This window comes from Eubalaena glacialis, chromosome 3 (genome assembly GCF_028564815.1).
Source record: "Eubalaena glacialis isolate mEubGla1 chromosome 3, mEubGla1.1.hap2.+ XY, whole genome shotgun sequence".
In the NCBI taxonomy this organism is placed as follows: Eukaryota; Metazoa; Chordata; class Mammalia; order Artiodactyla; family Balaenidae; genus Eubalaena; species Eubalaena glacialis.
In genome coordinates this window covers 32,898,694-32,923,230 of record NC_083718.1, presented here as the reverse complement: position 1 = coordinate 32,923,230, position 24,537 = coordinate 32,898,694, and the positions used below count along the sequence as shown (strand labels likewise).

Genomic DNA, 24,537 nt, shown 5'->3' with positions numbered 1-24,537 from the left:
GTGAGCACAAGGCAGTTCTCAAATGGGCTCCCTGTTCTGGTGTCACTGTACTAGGGGTGGGGCTGCCAGAGGAAACCACCAGGTGTGGCCATGGGGAAGTCCCTCCAGCTTTCTATTGAAACATGGAATTTCCTGGCTTTAACCATTTCTTATCCAACTGCCATCTTGGAGCTGACCAGAGCCAGGCAGACCTCTTCAGCCTCCTAGGGAACTTGGTTTGGGGCAGTGAGTCCTGAATGGGCAGTTGGCACACCTGGGTTCCAGCCCCAGCAGTCTCTGAAGATCATAGGCAAATTACTGAAGGTGTATGAGCCTCAGTGCCTTCTGTAAAGCGCTTTCCAGTTGCCCATGCATTTCCAAATATACTGTCCCATGTCACTCACACAGCCAATGGTGTCATGTTACCATTCTCATGCCTTGGGTGAGAAGACTGTCTGGCAGGGGTCATATGCTGTACTCAAGGTCATACTGGAGGACAGTGCTTGCTCTTGGACCTCTGCAGGCTCACTGGGAAGATGAGTCAGATCCAACTTCTAGAAGTGGCTGGTCATAGGTCCTGGACCTGCCCTGGGCCCCTGGGTGTGGGAAGTTCGTTTTCCCAGGCAGCTCTCCACTTGGTTAACTGGCCCAACCTGCTCTGTAGGGGCTGAGTCTGAACTTCTGTGCTCCAGTGAACCACGGGAGGTACAGAAATAGCATCCAGCGGCCCACCACAGCCACTCAGCCTCAGTGCCCGGCCTCTCTGTGGCTCAGACTCTGGTCCTGTTGCCTCCACTTGGGAACCCAGAGCATCCTCTTTCTCCTTCCTGCCGGGGGTGGTGGCGGCAGCCCAGCTGCCTCTGTCTCTTTAAGAGAGAGAAAGAACGAAATCAGGAAGTGTGAGAGAACTGAGAGCCGGCGGCAGGGAGCTGAGCTGAGTGTCGGCCTCTGCTCCCAGCTCTCCCAGCTCCCAGGGTGGCACGCGGCCACTTCAACTGGCCCGTCTTCGGGTTCCCAGGGCCCATGGCCACCAGGATGCTATGGGTGCTGCCCATGAATGACAACAAGCCCTGAAAGCTCTGGGGGCGCCACGCAGTCCCACAAGCCTGCATGCCCCACAGCCGAGATGGGGTGAGTCCATGGGAGGGAGGGCGCTGAATGGGGAAGCCGGGGCACCAGGCAGCTGCAGGACAGCGCTTAGCAGAGCGCCGGGGGTGCTGGCCTGTCAGCAGCTGCTCTCCCGCCGGCCCACATCCCCGCCCTGTATCTCTCTGTGGCTGCTGCTCCTCCCCCATCCCCCCAGCGGTGCCCTGTGCACCATCTCAGGTGGGCACCCTTGCCAAGGACTGCTTGGAGGCCCGTGAGAGGCCAGGAAGGAGTGGCGTAGAGGAGAGCTGCAGCCCACCTACGATGCTCCCTTCCCGGGCTCTGCTTCCCAGCACCTGAAGCCAGCCTTCAGCTCTGCCTCTGTACTATTCTTCTGCCTGGCTTCTGGCGCCTGCCCTCACCTCTCCTGGGGTCCTTCTCACTGGCCCAGGTCCTGGGGGTGGGAGTGGCGAGGAGAGTCTCCTGGAGCTGGGGAATTGGGCTGGAAACCCCCAGCTCTGTGGGGGAGGGTGACAAACAGGAAAGGGTTAAAGGGCTGGGGCCAGGGGCCTTTGACGGAGGCTGAGAATCAAACGGCGCCCAGGGGTGCCTCTCATCCGCCCTCCTCTTTCCGGTGTAGCTCAGCTCCTGGACTTGCCACAGACAGAAAACATAACACACACTTGCTGGGGAGAGTCTTTGCCTGATCGGGGGCTGCTCAGAGCACAGGGTAAGTGCTTTTAGCTACTGTAGAGCCTGGAGGAGGAGGAAGGTGGGTGGGGCGACGGGTTCCCGGCTCCCATCCATCCAACCGCTGCTGTAGGATAGTGAGCCCTTCTGTGCACCAGCTGCTGGGCTGGGAGGCACAGAGCACGCAGACCCGACCAGATGTGCTGCCCATCAGCTCCTAAGCATAGCCCTGGCAGGGCCAGGAGCAGAGCCCAGGGCATGCCAGCCTGTCTAGGTTGTGCCCTCTCTGCCACACTGCCCATTCCTCAGACCTTCGGCTGTGCTCTGCCCCAGCACCAGCCCTGGGGAGGATTTTGAAGGTGGTAAAATCTCCCCTGGCTGGGCCCTTGGCCTTGATTTCAGGATGCTCTACCTGGTTTCACAGCCCCAGGCCCGCAGGCTGATTCTTCCTCTGCCTCGGAGGGGAAAATCTCACCAACTCTTTCCTGCTAAGCTATTACATTGTCTTCAGAAAGACTCTCAGCCCCTCAGCTGCTTCTATAAAATGCAAACACTAATACATCTTCTGAAACTGGAATTGACCTCTGATCTCTCGAAGTGGCCTCTGGCTCAAAGAACTGACCTTCTCAGGATTTCCATTAACAAAAAACAAACAAAAAAAGATTACAGAGAGAAGGCTCAAAGCTAAGGAACAGTGGGATTCCAGGCATGGTGACCCGAGGATTGACAACCTTTCAGATGATAGAAGAGGAAGCAGCCCTGTCTAGTTCAGCCTCATTTGAGAGTATTTAAGGGGTGGTGGCCCTTCTTATGCTCCTCCCAGTCATCCCATAAAGACCAGCCACGGCCCTATTCTTCAGAGAAGCACCGAATTTAACTTCTGAGGCTATACTCTCTGGAGCCAACTGCTTGAGAGGAACTGGCCTTTGGAGAGAAGAGGATGAGGGCAAAGATGGGGAACAGAGTTGTAGAGCGGTTTCAGATCCTCCCGCAGGCTCCTGAGCTTTTCGATTTGATGGCCTCCTGCCTCTCCCACCCCCTCCACACACACACACACTCATAAGGACGCACATACGTGCTCACTCACACACACTCACACTCACACACACGCTCCCTCCACAGCAGCGCTTTCTTCTCCTGAGCAGCTCTGACCTGGCCACGTTAGCTGACAGCAGCAGGAAGTGGTGGGCCCAGGCGAGCAGTGGGGAGGGGCTCCAGGCTCGTGTTGCAATCCTGGAGATTTGTGGTGATGTAGTTGACACTGTCTGACCTGGGGCTCTTCCTTCAAGCACTATTTCTGCTTCCTGGGACAATCCCAGGCCTGGATGCCAAAACCCCCAGAACTCGCAGTGCCTGGGAGAAGTGACAGGGAAAAGGGTTTGTCTCCGCAGAATGGTCTGTCTGGGGAGGGCGTTGACAGGGACCTGGGGAGTCGGGACAGGTAGAATGCCCTGCGGTGGGACAGGCCCCAGCTGTGGGCTGAGGGCCCAGTGGCTGTGCTTCTTTTTGGAGAAGTTACTTAACCTTTCTGTGCTTCACACTTCCCCTGCCCCCTTGCCTCTGGAATGGCCACATGGAGCCCTTCACGGGGTGGTCTTGGGCAGAGCTACTTGTCGGGTCACCAGTGTCCACCCCAGGTCAGGGGTGGAATCCTAGACCCCAGTATGTTCTTTTTTCTGCGCAGAAGGTGGCCGGCCAGCTGGGAGCAGGAGATGCAGAGCACCGTCAATTACCTGTGGCACACGGATGACCTGCTGGGGCAGGGGGCCACTGCTAGTGTGTACAAGGCCCGAAACAAGGTAGGATGCAGCCCAGCCCACCCCGGCCCCCTCACGGCCAGGAAGTCGGCCCCCAGTGGGCATGAAGGGTGGTGTGCAGGGTTCTCTGACTGTGTTCTGCACCCTCTGAAGTGGAGCCGAGGTGTGGGGAACTGAAGAGGGCTCCTTGGGATGAAGCTTCTGTCAGGCACGGTTGGGGGCTGGAGAGAAAGGGATGAAGACACAAGCCAACATCCAAGGGAGGTGGCAGCAAATCTAGGAAGAGCAGAGGTGGGAAGTGGGACTCGTTTGGATTTATCCTGCCTTTATTCTGATTGAGAGCTGTACTGAATACGAGACACACTGCACTATCTTGTACTTAAGAGCTGAAGCCAGACAGAACATTGCTGCTAAGGCCAGGGAGTATTAGCTGCCACTGTAGTTACTGTCAATAGCAATAGCAGCAGTAACAACAAACCGTCCCCTGCAGGGTATCAGGTGTGCCAAGCTCCTGTCATCTCCCAGTGCCGCAGGACGGGCTGTGTACCCTCTGAGGAGGGGAAGGAGCTGAGGGTGGGAGCCCCCATCCCCAACCAGGCTGCCTTCGCTCGTCCCTGGGGTTAGGCTGGCGGGAGCGGCTGAACGGAGGCCTGGGAGGGGGTGCGCTCCCAGGGCAGGGGTACCATTTATGTTATCCCCCATGGCAGAAATCCGGGGAGCTGGTTGCTGTGAAGGTCTTCAACACGGCCAGCTACCTGCGACCCCGCGAGGTGCAGGTGAGGGAGTTTGAGGTCCTGCGGAAGCTGAACCATCAGAACATCATCAAGCTCTTTGCGGTGGAGGAGATGGTGGGTCCAGTGCTTGGTCAGAGGAAGACGGTCTTGTCCTCGACTCTGACAGGCTGGGAAGGGTCAGGTCACATAATAATAGAGACTTGGGCACATGTTCATCAGCAGGTCGGCCAGCAGGTTGGCCAGAGAGGAGTAAAGGGTGTCAGGGGCCTGGGGGCAGTGCCTGGGAAGGTAAGGATGGGGAGTGAGGCCTAATCAAAGAAGGCTTCCTGAAAAAGGTGACCTTGGGCTCAGTTTGAGGCCAAAGGAAGGAAGGCCAGCTAGAAGCAGAGACCTAGAGAATGGGGGCTTTGCGCTCTAGGGTGAGCCACCCCGTCTTGAGGAAGGGGAGAAGAAGCGCCCTCCTCCCCAAGCCTCCCTCTGTCCCCTACAGGGGGCCAGCCGGCAGAAGGCGCTGGTGATGGAGTACTGCGCCAGCGGGAGCCTGCTGAGCGTGCTGGAGAGCCCTGAGAACGCCTTTGGGCTGCCCGAGGACGAGTTCCTGGTGGTGCTGCGCTGTGTGGGTAAGCCCCTCCCTGACTCCCACCGGGGACCCCCCTCCCCACCTCAGGCCAGCCACAGACCCAGCCCTCAGCAGCAGGTGAAGTCCCAGAGGGGTATGGCATTTCTGGAACAAGTATCCAATCACAGTAGAGCACTGGAAGCTAAGAGGCTCCCCATTCACAGACCTGGGACAGATGCTAATGAACAGACAGAACCCAAGGGTCTGATTCCTGCTAATCAGCAGTTTAAAACTCCAATTTCAGAATAAAATTTAAAATAGTTTGTACACCAATGTTCATAACAGCATTATTCACAATAGCCACGAGGCAAAAACAACCCAAATGTCACAGACAGATGAATGGATAAACAAAATATGGGATATACGTACGGTGGGATGCTAGTCAGCCTTAAAAAGGACACATGGATGAGCCTGGAAGACACTCTGCTGAGTGAAAAAAGCCAGCCACACAAGGACAACTACTCTGTGATTCCGTTTATGTGAGGGACCTAGAGAGGTCAGATCCATAGAGACAGAAAGTAGAATGTGATTGCCAGAGGCTGGGGTGGGGGGATGGAGAGTGAGTGTTTAATAGGTGGAATTTCTGTTTGGGAAGTTGACAAAGTTCTGGAGGTGGATGGTGGTGATGGTAGCACAACAATGTCAGTGTATTTAATGCCCCTGATGTGTACACTTAAAAATGGTTAAAATGTAAATTTTATGTTAGGTATATTTTACCGCAATTAAAACCAATAATAATAATTTTAAAAAAATGATAGGGAGGAGAGTGCCCTCCTCTGGGAGACAGAGCCGCCATCCCTCTCAGTTTCTTAGGGAACCCCAATGGGACCTCGACACCCCACATCCTTGGGACCCCCATCCTTTGCTCTGTGCCTGTCTCTGTTCTCCTGCTGCTGCTGTGGCCCCGTTGGCCCGTGAGTTGCCACTCTGTCTATGTGGTTCCTTCCCCTGAGATGAGCCTTGACACTGGGCTGTCCCTGGCCAGAGCCACTAGCAGCCTTCCCTCTGTCCCAGTGGCCGGCATGAACCACCTGCGGGAGAACGGCATCGTCCACCGAGACATCAAGCCGGGGAACATCATGCGCCTGGTCGGGGAGGAGGGGCAGAGCATCTACAAGCTGACGGACTTCGGGGCAGCCCGTGAGCTGGATGACGACGAGAAGTTCGTCTCGGTCTACGGCACCGAGGAGTACCTGGTGAGCGGGCGTGGGGGACCCGCTGCCTGAGCGGAGGGCTTCCCCTGCAGCTGGCTGCCCCTCACCTTGTGACTCTCAGTGCCCCTCTGAGGGGCTCTGTCCAATCTCCCTGTGTCCAGCAGGGTTATCTCTCACCCCCTATCCCCAACCAGAACAATTTGTTCTGTTCTCTAAGGCCAAAAAGGCAATGCTGCAGCCTGCCCAGGCCTCCCCTGCTCGGTTAAGTCCTTGATAGGATCCTCTTGGAGGATGGAACACTGCTGGTCACCACTTCCCCCAGGGCAGAGGCTGGGGTTTGGGGGAGGGGTGCTTTGGATAAGCACATGCCACACCCATTTTTGAGATGACAAAGGAGATGCATTCTGACGGTTCTGTTTCCTCCTGAAGGTGGGAGAAGGAGGTCTGAATGGGGTGTGCTCAGGCCCTTGCCCCCTTCCCCCTCCATGACAGCTCTCTGGTTCCCCCTCCTGCAGCACCCTGACATGTATGAGCGGGCAGTGCTTCGCAAGCCCCAACAGAAAGCTTTTGGGGTGGCCGTGGACCTCTGGAGCATTGGGGTGACCCTGTACCATGCGGCCACTGGCAGCCTGCCCTTCGTCCCCTTTGGAGGGCCCCGGCGCAACAAGGAGATCATGTACGGTGGGCCACCGGGCAGGGGGAGAAGGGGCGGACCCTGGGCCTTCCCTTCTGGTCCCTGCTGTGCCCCCTATTCTGCCTCTGACTCCACGGTCCTCCTGGTCTGCCCCCCACGCAGGCTTCTTTTAGATCCTTGGATATCAGTCCATCAAACAAGAGGCTGAGCCCTGTCCCTTCCTCATGGGAGAACTTAGTTCAGGGCTTCCCTTGAGCACCCCCCTCCATTTGTGGCTCATCACATCTCAGCTGAGGCTCCCAGAGCGACTTGGCCAAGGTTGCAGAGCCTGCCAGGGGCAGAGGGGAAGGGCAAGGACCTAGCCTCCTGATCCCAGGTCCCGGGTCCCTCATGCTTTTCTGCTGTCTGATACAGAAGTAGCTAGAGAGCGTGGCTGCTCCCACTGAGGGCACCACCCAGAGCAAAAGAGATTTAAAGTGGATTTGCAGGAAGGTCAATGCCCCTTCAGCTCAGGGGTCAAGCTGTGACTTGGATGGGGGCTGTCAGGGTAGCTGGACTTTGGAGGGAGGGGAGGGTGGAATAGTGAGGTGGAGGGGAGGCTACGGGGGCCGAGCACAGTGCAGGCACAGGTGTGGAGGCAGGTGGGCACGGATGTGTGGTGAGGGGGCAGAGGAAACGGACAGAGGAGAGAGTGGAGAACTTGACTGGGGAGCATCAGGACAGCGAGCCAGACTCTCAGTTTCCATTCTCAGGGTGCCTCGGAGCAGCTGGGTGACTTGCCCCAGTGCTCTGAGCCCTCCGGGCTGAGTCCATCATCCCTTGAAGTGCGATGGCCTGGGGGCTTCTGCTGACTTGGTCCTCTCTCCCCCAGGTACCGGATCACCACGGAGAAGCCAGCCGGGGCCATTGCAGGCACTCAGAGGCTGGAGAACGGGCCCCTGGAGTGGAGCTACACCCTCCCCGTCACCTGCCAGCTGTCCATGTGAGCGGGACCCTGCGGGAGGGGCAGACACAGACCCAAGTCTGGGCTGATGTCCTTCTCTCACCTGAGGCCTGGCCCGGTGGAGCACACTGTGTGCTGGCGGCTCGGGTACACCACTCTCCCTTTCTAGCCCCAGTTCTCCATCTGGATGCTGGAAGACCCTTCCAGCTCTTCCTCTCCATCCCACCCTGCCCCAGCCCCTTGGCCCTGGCTCTTCAGGACATTCTCATGGACGGCCCCTATTACCTACTTGAGGAGGCCAGCTCTGGGCCCCGGGCCCTGACAGTCTCCATGTCCCGGGGGGCAGGGGGCTGCAGATCCAGCTGGTGCCCATCCTGGCCAACATCCTAGAGGTGGAGCAGGCCAAGTGCTGGGGCTTCGACCAGTTCTTTGCGGAGACCAGTGACATCCTGCAGCGAGTTGTCGTCCACGTCTTCTCCTTGCCGCAGGCCGTCGTGCACCACGTCTACATCCACGCGCACAACACGTGAGTGGGCGCGAGCGAGGGTGGCGCGAGCCTTCTCTCCCCAAGCACAGGGGCGTGTCCTGGGCAGTGCTCTGTGGGCAGTTTAGATTTGGAAGCTTCTGGGTCCAATCTTAGTTTGGAAAAATACTAGTTCCACCAAGTTAAAGTTAAACACGCCTCCTTGCTGCTGGACTTGAGAGATTCAGCAAACTTTATAAAGCTGATGCATTATAAGTCTCCTGAGGGTGTGTGTGTATGTGTATGTGTGTGTGTGTGTGTGTGTGCGTGTGCGTGTGTGTGTTTGTGTGTGTGTGCTGGCAGTGCATTTCCCCAGTGTATTACTCATGGAACCCTGTATTTCTGGAGCATGCTATGGGACTAGGTGAGTTTTAATGGAAGTGTGGCAGGAAGAGATGTGAAGGCTTCTTGAGTTCTGTCCCCACTTTGTCTCCATCCACTATAAGACATGAGCTCTGTCCTTCATCTCCCCGCCCTAGAGAAAAAATCACCCAGTCCCTCCCTCTGAAAAGCAGAACCCAAAGTCTTAGCTGGGCTTTGGGTCACCCTGATCCCGTATCCTGCCTGCTGACATGCCCTCCCCTCCCCCTCTCCTCTCTCTGCCTCTGGTGTGTCTAGGATAGCCATCTTTCTGGAGGCCGTGTACAAGCAGACCAACGTGGCCCCCCAGCACCAGGAGTACCTCTTTGAGGGTCACCTCTGTGTCCTCGAGTCCAGCCTCTCAGCACAGCACATCGCCCACACGACAGCAAGCAGCCCCCTGACCCTGTTCAGCATGGTCAGCGAGACCCCCAAGGGGCTGGCCTTCAGGGACCGTGAGTAGGGCCACCCAGGCTGGATCTTTTCTCCTCCTCACATTCTCTTCCAAGGGGCAGGGGTTTATAATCCAAGATACTGATTCATTTTCTTGTGGGTGTTTCTTTGGGTCCCCAGTGTGTAGAAGGCAGATCTGGGTCCTAATTCTGTGTATGCCTCTGAAATGCCGTGTGACTCGGGCTGGTGGCCTGCCCTACCTGCTTCACAGCGTCCAAAGATTTGGGAAAGAAACTCCAATGGAAACAGGGAGATGTGGGTTTAATGTGGTCTCCACAGTCTGTGATTGGTGGGGAAGCCTCCAATAGTTTAGTTTGGAGGAAGCAGGAGCCTAAGCTGCTGGAGAGAAGAGAAGGTGGTCAGGGGTCCAGAGCTTTGTCCTCCAAGTTCTGGCAAAAATATCACTCCTCCTCATTTGAATGATGCCAATTTCATCCTCCTCTTCAGGGTCTCCAAGGCTGGGAGGGGAACTGACCTTGAAACCCCTGAGTGTGAGGGGTGCTTTTAGTCTATTTTCTGCTGTTGAGATGGGGCCTTGGGCATGAGGCTGTAGTTCTCCAGAGTGGACACAAGGGGGCAGTGAGGGACTGCAATTGTAAAGAAGCACATTGAGTGCATTTAAGGCTTAGAAGGTCGGGGCTCTAGGTGAGTTGGGAAGCTTGAGGTGGCAGATAGGTGGTGAGGGCTGAGTGTGAGCTGGAAATAAGGAATGATGAGCTCAGACCTCATCCAGGGCCGGACAGGCAGCCCCCTCAGACCAGGTCTTTATCTGCAGCTGCTCTGGACATCCCCAAGTTTGTCCCCAAAGTGGACCTGCAGGCAGATTACAACACGGCCAAGGTGAGGGGTGGCCCCCAGGTGGCAGGGAGGGGGTGGTTCATGCAGGGGTTCGGGGTGCGGGACCTGACCCTGCCCACCTCTGTGTTTCAGGGTGTGTTGGGTGCCGGCTACCAGGCCCTGCGGCTGGCACAGGCCTTGCTGGCAGGACAGGAGCTGATGCTTCGGGGACTGTACTGGTTCGTGTGAGTACCCCCAAGGGATGGGTGGGGAGGGCAAGGAGCGTGGGCAGGGTAGGACAGGAGACTCAGACCCCTTCCAACACCGCCCTGGAGCTGTGCCCATGGGCACGGTGCCCTCAGTCCCCTGGGAGGAGGCAGCTCTGACTCAGGCTCCCCTTGGCAGAGAGATACTCCAGGCCACGTGCAGGCGGACGCTGGAGGTCACGAGGATGGCCCTCCTCTTCCTCAGCAGCAGCCTCGGCACTGAGAGGTGGGTGTTCCGTCCAGAGTGGGGGCCGCAGCCGGCATGAGCCCCGCTCAGACCCATCAGCCCTTCTCTCTGTCTGTTCCTCACCCCGGTCTTTCCAACAGTGCCCCTCGCCTCCTCCCACCCAGAGCTCCCGACTTCCCTGCCATGCGAGAACGGAGAGGGCGCTCCCGCCCCATCCCTCCCCCCACCAGCCAGTCCCTCACCTCAGGGGGCCGAGCCTCCCTGCCCCAGGAAGGGGCCTCTGTCCTACCAGCCCCCCCTCTGAAGATTTAAACTGCTCACCTGCACCAGGCCCTGAAGCAGGGCTCTGGGAGAAGCACTCACACTCACACACAGTCCCCTGGACTTAGGATGGAGACGTAGGCTGTCTCATCCTCCACACTCCTCCTCCTGCTTCCTCTGGGCCTGAAACTGTCCCCGCCTCCTGGGATTCCCTGCCCCAGTCCTTGGAAATCCACACCCTCCACTCCTCTGACTTGGGCTAATTAGGGTTACAGAAAGGGAGAGACTGGGGAGGAGGACATCAAGCTGGAGGGTCTGGAGATGAGAAGCAGGAAGACTCCACTGGCCGGCGCGCTGCTGAGAAGGTGGCAGGGGCTACGGTACAGGTGAGAGGTGGGAGCCCTGTGGCCCAGGGAAGCTGATGGTGGCTGGAGCCTCTCCCGGTGACAGGTGGTGGCAGAAGAGCAGAGACTGTGCCAAACACGCCCGGTGTCCTACCCGTCACGTCCCGCAGCCCTTGTCTTCAGGAAGGTCCTGGGAGTTTCCCAGGAGCAGGGTGACTCACTGCAGACTTGCCCTCCACCTGGAGCTCGGCAGCAGCGACGCTGACCGTGGGGTAGACAGGGTGGTGGCCGGGCAGGGAGGAGGAAGAGGAGTGTCTCCAGATGAGTCCCCGGCATGGCTGAGCCGCCTTCAAATGGGGACAGAGAAGAGGGGCTGCAGAGGGCAGGATCAGCCAACAGCGCTGTGGTGGAGTCCCTCTGAGAAGACATCTGCCCAGGCACAGAGCGGGCTTCCAGGGCTGGATGTGGCCCCAGGCCTGCAGACAGCCCTGGAGGACAGCCCTTCCCCAGCATGTGCACGTGGCAGGACGGTTGGGTAAAGGGAGACGAGAGATGGGCAGACGCAGCCAGGAAGTCCCGGAGGAAGGGAGGCTGTCAAGGCCAGAATGTGAGCAAATACCTGGGGTGGGAAGGCCTTATGCAGAGACATGACTGGAGGGGTGGGAAGGTGCTGCGGAGGTTTGCTGAAGCCACAGTCATAGTGGAGAATGTCCCAGAGTGGAATTGGAGAGGGACAGAGGGAAGGCGAGAACGCAGGCAGGTCCTAGGGTCCAGATGAGAGGTTGGACCTCGCTAAAATGACCAACAAGGATCTATTCTAGGTTCTTGAGTGAGAAAGAAATGTATAGAGAGAGCATTCGGTTGTTTGCCCGCCTTCCCTGGGCTGACGAGTGTGGAGAGCGACAGGCTAGCCCCAGGGCTGGAGTGCTGGGGTCTGCTGGCGGCTGTTTCTCCCGTTCTGGCTCCAAGGCCTCCTCCGAGGCGTGGTAGGTGTGGAGAGCTCAGGGTCAGGCAGGTGCCTGCTTTGAGGCCTGTTTCATTCTCCCACGAGGAAGAGCGCTGGGCCGAGAGTCAGAAGGCCCAGCCCAAGCTCTTCATTAACTCACTGTTAGCCTCAGACCATTGTCGCCTTTCCTACCTGGGCCTCTATTTCCTCATTTTCAAAATGAGAGGATTGGACGATCTCGGAGGCCTCCCAGCTCCCATGCGTAGCAATCTCATTCTTTTCTGAACATGCTCAGACCTGTCGGTTCTTCTAAGGTCTGAAGCCACTAGCTCCTCCCACAGCAGAACCTGAAATATCTTAATGAGCTGAATTTCATGTTGGGAGGAGCCCAAGCACGTGGCACGAACTGGCCATCATCGCCAGCCTCCCCTACAGGGCGCTCCTTCTTCTGCGGGTTCTCCAAGATGCGCTCCCTTGGCAGTGTCCTTGCCTTTGTCCCAAAGCTCCCCGGCCCTCCTCAGCAGCTGCTGCCACCCAGAGGCACCGTTCAGGCAGCCAGGACTGGCTCAGGGAATCCCAGTGCTTCCCCACCCTCACCCCCAAAACAGCGTGTGTTTGTATGAATGTGTTCTCTAGTCATGTCAATTATCTCTGAGGTCTCTTTGATCCCACGAACACCTTTTATGGTAGCAGGAAGGAGGTTTATCTCCCCATTATACAGATGAAGAGCCCGAGGCTTGGAAAGCTGAAGTGATTACCAAGATCATGCAGATGGCAGGTGTGGCAGCCAAGACTAGGACTCAGTCCAGTTGGGTTGGGTCAGCCTCATCCTCTTCTGCCACCAAGTATCCCATGCCCTAAAATCCATCCGTGTGTTCGATAATTTGCTTGACACTCATGTGTGGAGTGCCTGCTGTGTGCCGAGCACTTTCTTGGGCATTGGAGATACACTGGTGAGCAGAGTGGGCAGTACCCCTGCCTTCACGGGGCCTCCACCTCATTCCTAATTCACTCCCCTCCCCTTCACTCCCACGCCAAAACACACAGGATTCTTTTTCCCCAGTTGTCATGGTTATAAAATCAGTATGTGCTAATTATACTCAGCTGGAAAATACAGATAAGCAAAAATGAGATTAAAATACCATATCCTACCACCCAGAGATAGACTGTCACTGCTTAGTCGTATATATCCTTCTCGATAGTTTTCTGTTATTTCTGTATGTTAACCTACATGTCATTTTCTTGTACGTGCTGTTTTATAACCTGCTTTTCTCAGCTTATGATCTCTGCCCCCTCCGTGTCAAAACATTCCATCTCATCTATAGTACCCATCCATACTCAAATTTGGTAATCCCCCAAGTGTTCTTTTCTAGCTGTTTTCATCCCAACCAGGATCCAATCCAAGACACACTTGGTGTCTGGTTGTCATGTTCTTCACGTCGATTTTAATCCTTCCCTCGAGGTTCAGCAACATGGCTGGGGTGACTGAGATCCAGGAACTGAAGAGGGCCGCAGAGCTGAGGTCCAAGCTGCGGACTGTGAGTGAGGCTGGGTTTGGTGAGGGGCTGTCAGGCGCAGAGCAGGGGTTGGGGGGTGGGGCTTCCCATCGGAGCCTCCAGCTGAGGCCCCCATGGGGGTCTGCCTTTGTGTCCCCCAGTTGGCTGAGGTCCTCTCCAGATGTTCCCATAATATCACAGAGACCAAGATGACCCTGAGCAACCTGAGCTCTGAGCTGATGAAGAACCGGGATCAGGTACATGAGGACAGAAGGTCTGTGGGATTTTCTTCTTGGTGCGGGGGGGGGGGGGGAGTTGGGGGGTGCACAGAGCGCAAAAGGCCCAGTAGCCTCTTTAGGAGTCAGCCTGCCTTCTCCCTTATCTTGGCAAGGATGCTGGGGCCTGGGGCTAGGGGTAGGGGATCCAGGAATGTACAAGACCCTCCCATGAGACTGGCCAGAAGGAGAAAAGGATCTGGGGTCCCGCCTCCACCTGGGAGTTAGAGAGTGAATTACAAATATTAGCAGGTGCAATAGTTCTAAATAAAAGAATAATCAAGTTCCCTACCTCTTCTGAACCCTTGCTCTGCGTCAGACCCTCGAATAGGTCCTCCTACTTCTATCATTTAATCCTCAAAACAATAACAATACTACTACTCTTATGCTCCTTTTATAGATGAGGAAGCTCACTCAGGGAGCTTAGTTTGCCCCGAGACACCAGCCAATAAATGACAAATGACAGACGTAAGGCTCCGGGTCAGGTCTGCCTACCTCCAAAGCCTATGTGCTTGGCCTGCGCCAGGGATTTTCGAGCTCTGAATTCCCAGTCTCCCTTTAAACAGACAGAAAAATCCCCAGCACCCCTGCCCTCACAGCCCAGTGTGTGGACCCCCTGCCTCCCGCTCTGCTCTGACCTGGACGTGGTCCCGCTCCTGGAACAGCCCCACACCCCCCGCAGTCAGGGCCCTCGCAGATCCGCACGCCCGGTCCTCAATTCTGAATGCAGAAAGCTCTGAAAACCACAGCGTGTTTCTGCGCTGTTTTGCCTGTAAAACCTGACCTAAACTGACACGAAGCTCTTCCTAGTCTTTATTTATCTCACTTAGGGTGAATATTCTTACGGTTCTCTGAAGACTGAGGGTATGTGATGAGGGAGTACTGCCCCAGACCATGCCCTCCGGGGGAATTCCACAGTATAGTGTATGTATACTGGACCACCTTTCTCAAATCAGAAGATAGTTCTGAATTTGGAACACATCTGGCTCAAGCCCTTTGGATAAAGACTGGACCTGGGGTCTTGCCCACCCCAGGCGCCAGGAGGGCAGGGGTCTGGGGTCCGCAGAGTCCTGGGAACACGCTTGGGCTCTGCCCCGAGTCCAGCTCCAGAAATAGCTGAGACAGGGTCCTGGGAGGAGCTGCAGGGAGGAAGTGGAGCTAAATAGGCCCAAGGATGAGGGATCCTCATCCACAAACACCCACAAACACCCCCAACATCTCAAACAAAGTGTTTGTATCCTGAAAAGGGGAAGGAAGAAACAATAATGACCTTAAACCCCAGGCCAAGAGGGTAGAGAGGTCATCTCCCGAATTCCCCTGCCTGCAGGCAGGACCAAAGACCTTGATTCATTCTTGTTTTAAACAAGGGCTGTTGATTCATGATTTAAGTCCCTTCTATATACCAGGCATTGGATATTCTCAGAAAGCATGACTTCTGCCCTTGCCAGGTGACAGAAGAGAAGTTTCTACTCTGCTCCCACACGCAGCTGCTACCACCAGGCTCTCCTGTTTCAGGGTCCAAGGCTCCTTCCCGGAGCCTGTTCTCAAGCCCTGTTGTGTAGCAAAGGCCACTTTCCTGTCGCCTGTCCTGCTTGGCTTCTTCCTCTGTGTGTGTGTGTGTGTGTGTGTGTGTGTGTGTGTGTGTGTGAGAAAGAGAGAAAGAATAAACACAGGAATGAGAGATGACTGGCTGGCTAACCCGAGGGTACCTCAAACAAGTTTAGAAACAGAAGAGTCACCCCAGATTGGCCCCCAAAACTATGGCAATGAGGCTCCTATTGCAGGGAGACAGCTTCCCTCCTCCCACCGCCATCCCCTCCCCTCCCTCACCCTTTACCTGTGCTGTTTGATTCTTCCATCACCTGGTCCCTGTCTCGTGCCCACAGCATCCAGCAGATTCAGTGCTGTTTGGACAAGATGTATCTCATTTACAAACAGTTCAAGAAATCCAGGATGAGGCCAGGTGAGCCGCAAGGAGAGCAAAACACTCCCCATGCTCTCCCCTCCCTCCCTCCTTCCTTCCCTTGGGTTAGCTGGCTGTCCCTAACACTCCATCAGTGGCGCTGCTGGAGGCCCACTATGCGGGTGGCGCTCTGTGGTGCCCGGGTCCCGCTGGTCTAGGGCAAGGTCGCTGCCTGCAGGCTGCCTGCACACCGGTGAGGGACATGAAGCCTTTCCACCTTTGCCTGTTGCCACATAGGGGCTCAGCTGAGGCCTGGATGCTATAGACGAGGTGGCCTTGAAAGAGACCCCTCACCTTTGCAGGGCACTTTACAGTTTAAGGAGTCTTTCCCTATCCGTTGTGACTTTGGCTCACTGAAGTGTTAGTCAGGCTTTCCAGAAAAGGGAGGATCGGGAGAAATACCAGTTAGAGTCATTAGTCCTGGCACTTGGCCTGCATTATCTACCGAGCCTCACAAAGACCCTCTGGGCAGGAGCAGCTCATTTACAGGCCCAGGGATGGGAAGCTTCTCGCTCATCATGGGGTAGGGGAGGGTCGAACCCAGGCCTGGGGCTGACGGCAGCGGGGCTTGTGGGGGGAGCCTGGGGAGGCTCCAGGTGACTCTCGGGGTTGGGGAGCTAACACTCCAGGAACTGACCGACCCTCTCGCCCACCCATGCCCCCAGCATTTCCTAATGTACAGGAAATCAATACTCGAGGGCTTGCGCCTGACTGCAAATTCTCTTCTGTCCCTAGGATTATCTAAAAAGCACTGTCCCATAGGAATACAGTGCCAGGCACGTTTGTAATTTTAAGTTTGCTAGTAGCCAAAATTTAAAAAGTAGAAAGAAACAGGTGAAATTTATTTTAATAACATATTTTATACAACGCAATATATTCAAGTTGTCATTTCAGCATGTAATCAATAGAAACAATTATTAAAGAGATATTTTACATTCTCTTTTGTGCTAAGTCTTCACAATCCCATGTGTATTTTACACTCACTGGCCATCTCTATTTGGAAGCTAACTTTTTAACAGAATGAAATGTACTCTTACCAAAATAATAAAGCTGTGTTTGATGGGGAAAAAACATTGTACACTGCTTCAGTTTTTAAATTTAATCGAATTCATTAAATTAAAATTCAAAATTCAGGTGCTCAGTCACATTAGCCGTACTGGCCACATTTCAAGTTCTCAGCAGCCACGTGGCCACCGCATTGGACATGCAGATTCTAGAAGATGGGAGCCTCAGTCCCGCCTCTGGGTCTGACCTGGAAGGGGGGCAGCATAGGAGACAGGAGAACTGAGACCCCCATGTTCCCTGAAACCAGGGGGACCTTGGGCTCAAGAAGCCTGGCCTGACACCCAGTTGGCCACCTTTGCTGTGATTTTAGGAGACCTTCAGAGGCTTTTCTGCCTCCGTCACTGGAATTCTGTCATCCTATGACCACGACACTTCTGAGCACCTCCCATGTGCTGGGCACCGTCCTATGGGCTTTGCGTGTTCTTAATTTATTTAATGCTCTAGACACTGTTACCCTCCCCATTTTATAGATGAGGAAACTGAGACACAGGAAGGTTAAGTAACCCAAGCAACCTAAGTCCAGGTGCTTGTAACCACCCCATTTTACAGCCTCAAAAAGAGTTTGATTTGTATTGGTTTGCAAGAGTCCTTTATTAAAGTTAAAAATGAACCAGGAAGAATAACACTTAACCGCCAACACTTGGGGTGTGGAAAGATGCCATTCTGGAAAATGCTCTATCATTTTCAGGGCACTTTCTCACTTTACCCTCACACCCATCCTGTGTGTTACATGTGATGGATGAGGCAAAATAACTTGCCTATAGCCCCTTGCTAAGAGGAGGCAGAGCTGGGCCTCATCCCAGATCGGTCGCTTGGACTTCATAAGTCAGCTGGCTGAGCGCAGGGCCCAGGACCAAGAGGCCAGGGAGGTGATTCTGCTATTAGGGGAGTGGTGGGGGCAGGCAGCAAGGTGAATCTCCTCATCGCTTCATCTTGGCCTTCAGAGGCCATTCCCCTGAAGCCCAGGAGGGGGCAGCATCTCCCTAGCACAGAGAGCATCAGGAAGCTGCCAAAGCAGTGAAAACTTCAGCCCTACTGGCAAAAGTTCTCCTTCTGGCAAAAGTGGCTGGGCTGAGAAGCGGAGGTCGAGGGTGGTGGCCTGGCTTATCCAGCCCATTGCTGCAGAGCCCAGGTGGCTCTGCCTGCAGCCCGAATATTCAGGGATGGGGTCAATAGGCTGTAGGCATCAGCCACGCTGGGAAGGGGATTGGATGAGGGGTCAGGGCTGACCACACATCCTTCAAGGCCCATCTCATCCACCACTGTCCACCTGAAGTGTTCCCCGAGCACCCATCCCTCCACTCCCTACACTGCGGGCTTGCCTGGCCCAGGTGGGCCCCTACCTGGTCATAATGCAGTGTCTTGGGTGCTTGTTTCCCTCCGTTTGTCCTTCCTGGCTCCGCTGGGCTGTGAGCTCCGTGGAGCAGGGCCCAGGCTGCTGCCTTCACTTTGCAGTTGTTGCCAACCCTTGTGCCATTCGGTTCTGTTGACTGCTTGACTAGGTGACCTTGGCCCTGTCTGTTTCCTTCAGGGCTTGGCTACAACGAGGAGCAGATTCACAAGCTGGATAAGTGAGTGCCTGTCCCCCTGGCAGGCGGGTGAGCAGGAGGGTGGGTGTCACCAGGGCAGAGCGAGTCTCTGTGCCGGACAAGAGGTGGTAAAGGGCCCTGATCCCAGGTCACAGCTGGGCAGGAGGAAAGGGGGCTAACTACCTCTGGGGAAGGTTATCTGGGGCCAGGGGAGGGCCGTTTCTCAGCAGCAGTCTTGATGGAACTGGATTGACTTCTGGTATGAACACGATTGTTTGAAGGATTTCTTTCCTTAGTTGTCCTCGCTGACTTACCACCTACTACTTCCTGCTTCTGGCTTCTGCCTGGGCTCTCCTTTGGGCTTCCCTCTGCTCCTCTGTCTCCTGGACACTCTGTTCTTCCAGGAAGCCCTCCCTGATTTTATGCTTTTTTGGGGACTCTCTGCCCCCCCCCCCCCGACTCCACACATAAACACACACACACACACACACACACACGACCATCTCTCCTTCCCTCTGGGGGCTGAGCTCAAGAGCATGTGTGTTCTCTGAGGTCCATTGTCCTTCTCCCACATCCCTCTGTTGGAGTTGCTTTGTGCCAGCCACTCTGCTCGCCATGATGCACATTAAGTGAGCATCCTCTCCTCCTTGGGAGAGGTGGCCCTGCTGTGGAGCCAGGGGCTGGACATTTGGGTGATGAAGACCCAGAGATGCTAGGTTTGTGCACAGGTGGCTCTGGCTTCTCATCTCTGTGCCTCTGTTTCTGTCTTTTCAGGGTGAATTTTAGTCATTTAGCCAAAAGGCTCCTGCAGGTGTTCCAGGAGGAGCGTGTGCAGAAGTACCAGGCATCCCTGGTCACGCATGGCAAGAGAATGAGGTAACGTTGGCCCTCACTCTTGAACTCATGGTCCCCAGGGCCCTCCTGGCCTGGCCCTTCCTGGCCTCAGACAGCCCTGGGCTTTGCAGAGCCCCGACTGAGAGGGAGGTGGTAGTAAAGGAACAAAAGCAAAATAAAAAAGGGGGTGGTTTTTTGGCCCTGGGTGGACCAGGTAGTATGCTGGGTGATTTCTATACATTAACTCATTTAATCCAGCAATGTCTACCCTATGCAGTGGATACTATCACCCCATTTCACAGATGAGGAAACTGAGGCTCAGAGAACAGGTTGCTTCCTTAATACGACACCACTAGTAAATAGCAGACCCAGGACTAGCATATGGGTATGACTGCCTCTAAAATCTAGATTCTTTCCATGTCCCAGGTGGTTATGTTCAGAAGCCCCCTCTCTGGGGAAAACACAAGATCCCTCTGGGATGAGGACAAGTGGTCTGGGAAGCAGGGGTAGGCAGAGGCCCTTGCATAGAACCCCCCTCGCACACTGTCCTTTATCGGAGTTTTGGCTTCTGCCTCTCAGACAAGCCCCTTCCGCCTTCCCCTCCTGAGACAAGAGGGCAGTTTCCCAGGTGCTGCTGGTTCTGTGGCCCACGTGACCTGTGTGCTTATTATGGGGCTGAGACTCAGACGCTCACCTACGCTTACATTAAAATACAGTTTCCATCTCCCCCACCCAAGCCACCCCAAATTCTGACTTAATTGGTCTGGAGTAGGGCTTGGATGGCAGTATTTAAATGCTCCTCGGGTGATTCTAATGTGTAACCAGAGTTGAGAATCGACCACTGGTCGAACCCCTCTAGGACTCTGTGTACATTTTGTGCTGTGGGGCGATGTTCTCGCTCTCTCCCTCCACTTAGAGAGAGAAGAGAATTCATAACAGAGCCTTGACTTTGATCTGCTCTGGGAATGGGAACGTGGGCAGTTCCCGTTTTAAGCCCAGTGCAGGCGGTCCCTGCCTCTCCAGGGCCTGACCCGGGCCCTTGCTCACCCTCACCGGCTTGTGTGGCCCGGCCTGAGACAGGCGTATTTGCAGCTCCCACTGCGGTTCTGCCAGGACCCTCACTAGCCCCGGTCAGAGCGCTCATCAGCATCCTTACCTGGGACAGGTGAGGGCTGAGGGCACAGCTGGAAGGGCAGAGGCAGTGAGGGAGGCCAGTGCCTGACACCCACCAGCTCCAGCCTCTGCCACCTGGAAAGCCTCTCCTCCGTGTCTGTGTGGTGACCGAACTGCTGGGTGGGCCCCGGTGAGAGCGAGTGGGACGGGCTCTGACATTTCTCTGCTCTCTTGAGGGTGGTGCATGAGACCAGGAACCACCTGCGCCTGGTGGGCTGCTCCGTGGCCGCCTGTAACACAGAAGCCCAGGGAGCCCAGGAGAGCCTCAGCAAGGTGGGGAGCTTCGGGGCCTCGGGGCTGCTGAGGAGAGCTGGGCCAATCAGGCACCTGGAGGGCATCCGGGCCATTCCCCTGCCTCGGGGCAGAGCTGCCCTTGACCAAGTCCAAACACTTTGGTGTGGATGGGAGGTCTCTGATCCACCAGCGTGGACGGCAGTTCCTAGTGTTCTCAGACTGAAGGCCACTCGCTGCAAGGGCAGAGGCTCCAAAATGCTGAGACATCTCCCTCTCTGCCCTGTGCAGCCTGGGAGGCTCCCTGAGGGGAGCGATATGAACGCTCCTTGGTCTTCTGATCTGCTCTCCTAGAAGAGACCAACTCAGGGCGCTCTGAGAAGCCACTTGCTTTGCCATCAGGGACAGAGAAGGGCTGTTCTTCAAGGAGCGAGGCCCGCATGCTCTTCCCCAGCCCCCAGCACAGGGCACATTCTTTCCGAGATGGTGCTGGGCTGCCCCCACCCCTTCTCTGCAGCTCCTGGCTCCAACTGTGTCATGACAGGTACAGGTCAGACACAAAGGGGAGCTTGGCAGTCTGCACCCCTAAACCCAAGCGCACACAGTGATGGTGCTTGTGCCAGCTGTGCTCCCAGGATGAGAAGGAGGGGCTTGTGGGAAATTCCTGACACTCCGGGGATGCGGGCTGGGGGCCATTGTATCACCCATTTCTTACCCCTCCCCACACCTCCGCTGCCCTCCACACATGAGCTGGCTTATCCCTTCTGACTAACGTGTGGTTCTTTCAGATCCTTGACTGGCTATCTCACCAGCTCCTGCAGGACAGAACAAAGGGGGCTCAGGCCTCACCACCCCCTACAGCTCCTTATCCTAGCCCTGCACTAAAGGACCTGGTTCTCCAGTAAGTGCCAGAGAGAGGGGTGTGTGCATGTGTGTGTGTCTGTGTGTGTGTGTGTATGCGTGTGTGTGTTAAGGGCTTTGCCTCTTGCCAGGCTCGGGAGGCAGGAATGAGGCTCGGTGGGGCTTTGCAGGAAGGGGGGCCTCCCAGGAAGGGGTCTGGGCAGAGTGACTTGGGCCTTAGCCACCGCCGCCTCTCTCGCCTCTGCCTTGGACAGCATGCAAGAGCTCTGCAAGGAGATGAAGGTGCTGGCGTCTGACCTCCAGGACAACAACCGCGTCATCGAAGGGTGAGGCCCCGCTGTGCGGGCGGTGGGGAGGCTGGGCCCTCAGACTGCCCTCGCCCCTGGGGCACAGGCCCCGTGCATGCCCAAGCAGGCTTGATGACGGGGGCCCATATTCCAGTCACATCAGAGCCTTGTGCGCAGGTGAGTCGGTGTCCTCACCAGGTGTAGGCTTTCACCGTAGTCTGGAGGATATGCGCCTCGGTGCAGTCAGAGATGGGTGCTGGGAGGCACGTGGATTTGCAGCTGTGTCCAGCTCTGTGTGAACGTGGACTCTGCCTGATGCCCCAGGCAAACCGTCTCCTGTCACCTTTACGACCATCCTCAGAATGGTGATGAACCAGGAAACGCGGCACAGAGCTGGGGAGAACTGCGCGGGGCTGCAGGCCCAGTGTTAGAGACTCTGCATCATCACCTGATCGAGTCCCTTCCTTCTGGGGGCGGTACGGGGCAGGTACTGGGGAAGATGCTGGCGGATGCAGCAGGGCTCAGCCTTTTGGATTTTGTACACCAGTAAAATTCACAAAAGAAAACTGGAGAATAACAGAGTGCCCAACTTCTCATATCACCCAGTAAGCAGAATTGAAAGGGAAAAAACCATGCCATCTAGAAGTCCCACTTTGTAAGGTGCATTTTAACACCAAAGAGAAGGAAGAATACAATCTCAGAATCAAGGATGGTCCTCGCCCTGAAAGTAAGCCCTGTTTACACATATATACGCTCACGCGTGTGTGCACGCACCTCCCACATCCTCCCCATCGTCCTTATGTCTGTCACTTCCCCGTTTGGGAACCAGTGGCACGGTGGAAAGAGTCTGCAGAGATTCCAACAGGGTTTCACCCTGACTCTGCTTCTTACCAACTGTGTGACCCTGGGAGGTTTGTTTGGCTCTGAGCTGAAAAATAGGCATAGTGATTCCTACCTCATTGTGTTAATGCAGGGATTAAACAGGATGAGATATGCAATGTGCTGGGGCGGGGAGGGTGCACAGAAGGGGGACTCACCAAATGGTAGGTGTTCCCCAGAGGTCACGCCGGCCTGGGGTGCCAGAATTGGGGCCGGGAGGTAGGGAAGCCAGGAGCAGAGCTCATGGTTGTTCCTAGAGTTTCAGAGGGTCCTTGGGTTGAGGAGGCTTCCCATGTTCCAGTCCAGCAAGCGGAGAACCCATCCTCTTAAATGTCTGCAAAGAGGAAATTTGACAGCTTCTTAGAAAAACTTTCCAAAATAGCCCTCAGGGGCAGGAAGTTATAATTTTAGTGCTGACATAAATTTTTCTCACTTTGATATGTAGTCTATTTACAGATAGCTCAAAATTTTATTTTAGTGAATTTTTACTTCCTTGTTCAGAGCTGTAACCAAAGAGCCTAAAGAAACAATTTGAATTCCTTTTCCCCTCCTCTTAACCCTTGGCTGCATTGGAGTCACCAAGGGAGCTTTTAAAAGTACAGATGCCTAGGTCTTGTCCCCAGAGGCTCTAGGTGCGGCTTGGATTGGGGGATTTTTATAAGCTTTCCGGATGATTCTAACGTGTAGTCAGGGATGGGAACCGGAGAGTTCTTGTCGGTGGACACAGATGCTGCAAGAGGAGAGCCGAGGATTCGAATGGCTTGGTGTTCTGAAAGCTGATTGTGTTGGGCCCTGGAGTATGGTCTGCAGGCTTCTCTACCTGGGCAGAAGTTAACCTGAGCCTCTCTTTACAGGTTAAGTAGGGTCCCATCGGCTCCTGACATCTGAACTCTGGGGGGTGCATGAGGAATCCTGAAGCATTAGAATCGTTCAGACACTGCTCTCCTGCCTGCACTGGGGGACCCAACACAGGACGATACCTGGTCGCATCTCATCAGCCTACCTCCCTCCTGCCTGACGGCCAGGAGATGTTGCCAGCATTACCTTCCACTGCCTTTCTGCGGGAAGCAGCACAGCAGGACCTGGGGCACCAGGCCATCTCTACATCCTGGCCCCACTGCCCGGGCTGACCTTTGCATCTTACGTAGGCTCAGGTACAGCTCTTCTGTTGCCCTGGCCTGTATAGCTGAACCTGGCCGGGCTGTGGCGAGAAGAGGCTCCGAAAGCCCCTCCCTCCCACCCCCTCTGGTTTACAGGGCTTTGCTCCTCAGGGAACAGAAGAGGAGGCCTCCTGGGGTCAGACGACCTCATCTCAGTCTTCCCTCCTCTTAAGGTGTTCTACGTTGAACACACAGCCCTCTCCCTGCTCCCGTGATGTCTGAGGGTTGCCACACGTGGCCCCAGGCATGACAGAGCCCAAGTTCCCTTCCCCTCTGGTCTGGCTGAGCCTAAGGCTGAGAAAGCAGGTGGTCGAGGCCGCGTGCCAGTGTCTCGGCGACCCTTTCCCCTGTCCCTCTGAGGCACCACCAGGTTCTGGGGTTTGTAGCCAGCGGTGTCAACAGTAGCCGTGCCAATTAGCACAGGCCCGTAAGTCCAGAGCCCTGAGGAAATCAAGGCCCGCACCTTCAAGAAGTGAAATAAACTTGACATTCTTTTCTGTTTGAGTGGCTTTCACGGGCTGCATCTGGGAAGTGGGAAAGGCTTGGCTGGGTGCTCTTGGCAACCAATCAGGCACTGCACAGGGTGGGGATCTGTGAGGGGGAGGATTGGGAAATGGAGGCAGGACTGCTCACTTCCTTATTCCTGCCTTCCTCCCACCCCCTAAATAGGCCCTGATTTCAGGGAGGAGCCCAGGGACCATGCCCTCCTGCTGGGAGGGCTTGCCTTCCCACTCCCTCTCTTTTCCTGCTCCCTGTCATTTGGGGAGCTCTGTAAGGGCCTGGAACTTGCAGAGAAGGGTCTTTTTTTTTTAACCTCAAATCCACCATCTAATTGCCTATTCCTTCCCCCCCCCCTCCACTGTTCAAAATATAGGCTGTGTCCTAAATATCAGGTGAGAGTAGTACTATGGGTCGTTTTGAACATTCCTCATTTTGCCTGGAAGCTAGAATGATGCCGGGGTGAGGCATTCAGATTTGTGCAAATTTAGTCCTTCCCCTGCAATATATCCAGCTTTCCCTTAACCAGGGCTGGACTACCCACCTAGCCTAGGGGTGGGGAAAGGGTGATGG

General features: G+C 55.5%; 1 protein-coding gene across 5 annotated transcripts; it reads left to right on the top strand.

Moving 5' to 3' along the window:
• Positions 1 to 1,031: 1,031 nt before the first annotated feature.
• IKBKE (inhibitor of nuclear factor kappa B kinase subunit epsilon) lies at positions 1,032 to 23,944 on the top strand. 5 transcript variants are annotated; one of them, XM_061185464.1, is made up of 22 exons: positions 1,032 to 1,110; positions 1,706 to 1,795; positions 3,440 to 3,554; positions 4,220 to 4,360; positions 4,737 to 4,866; positions 5,880 to 6,061; positions 6,535 to 6,695; positions 7,525 to 7,635; positions 7,943 to 8,122; positions 8,738 to 8,934; positions 9,708 to 9,772; positions 9,863 to 9,954; positions 10,115 to 10,201; positions 13,176 to 13,251; positions 13,371 to 13,483; positions 15,371 to 15,447; positions 18,044 to 18,083; positions 18,816 to 18,917; positions 20,225 to 20,321; positions 21,068 to 21,180; positions 21,395 to 21,466; positions 23,161 to 23,944. In XM_061185464.1, exons 3-22 carry the CDS (start codon positions 3,468 to 3,470, stop codon positions 23,192 to 23,194), a joined length of 2,157 nt encoding a protein of 718 aa, XP_061041447.1. In that variant the 5' UTR covers positions 1,032 to 1,110; positions 1,706 to 1,795; positions 3,440 to 3,467; the 3' UTR covers positions 23,195 to 23,944. The 5 variants fall into 5 exon arrangements, with proteins under 5 accessions (XP_061041447.1, XP_061041446.1, XP_061041449.1 ...); XM_061185463.1 differs by lacking the exon at positions 1,706 to 1,795 and having other exon boundaries at positions 1,037 to 1,110; XM_061185466.1 differs by lacking the exon at positions 1,706 to 1,795 and having other exon boundaries at positions 1,054 to 1,110; positions 4,220 to 4,288.
• Positions 23,945 to 24,537: the final 593 nt, after the last annotated feature.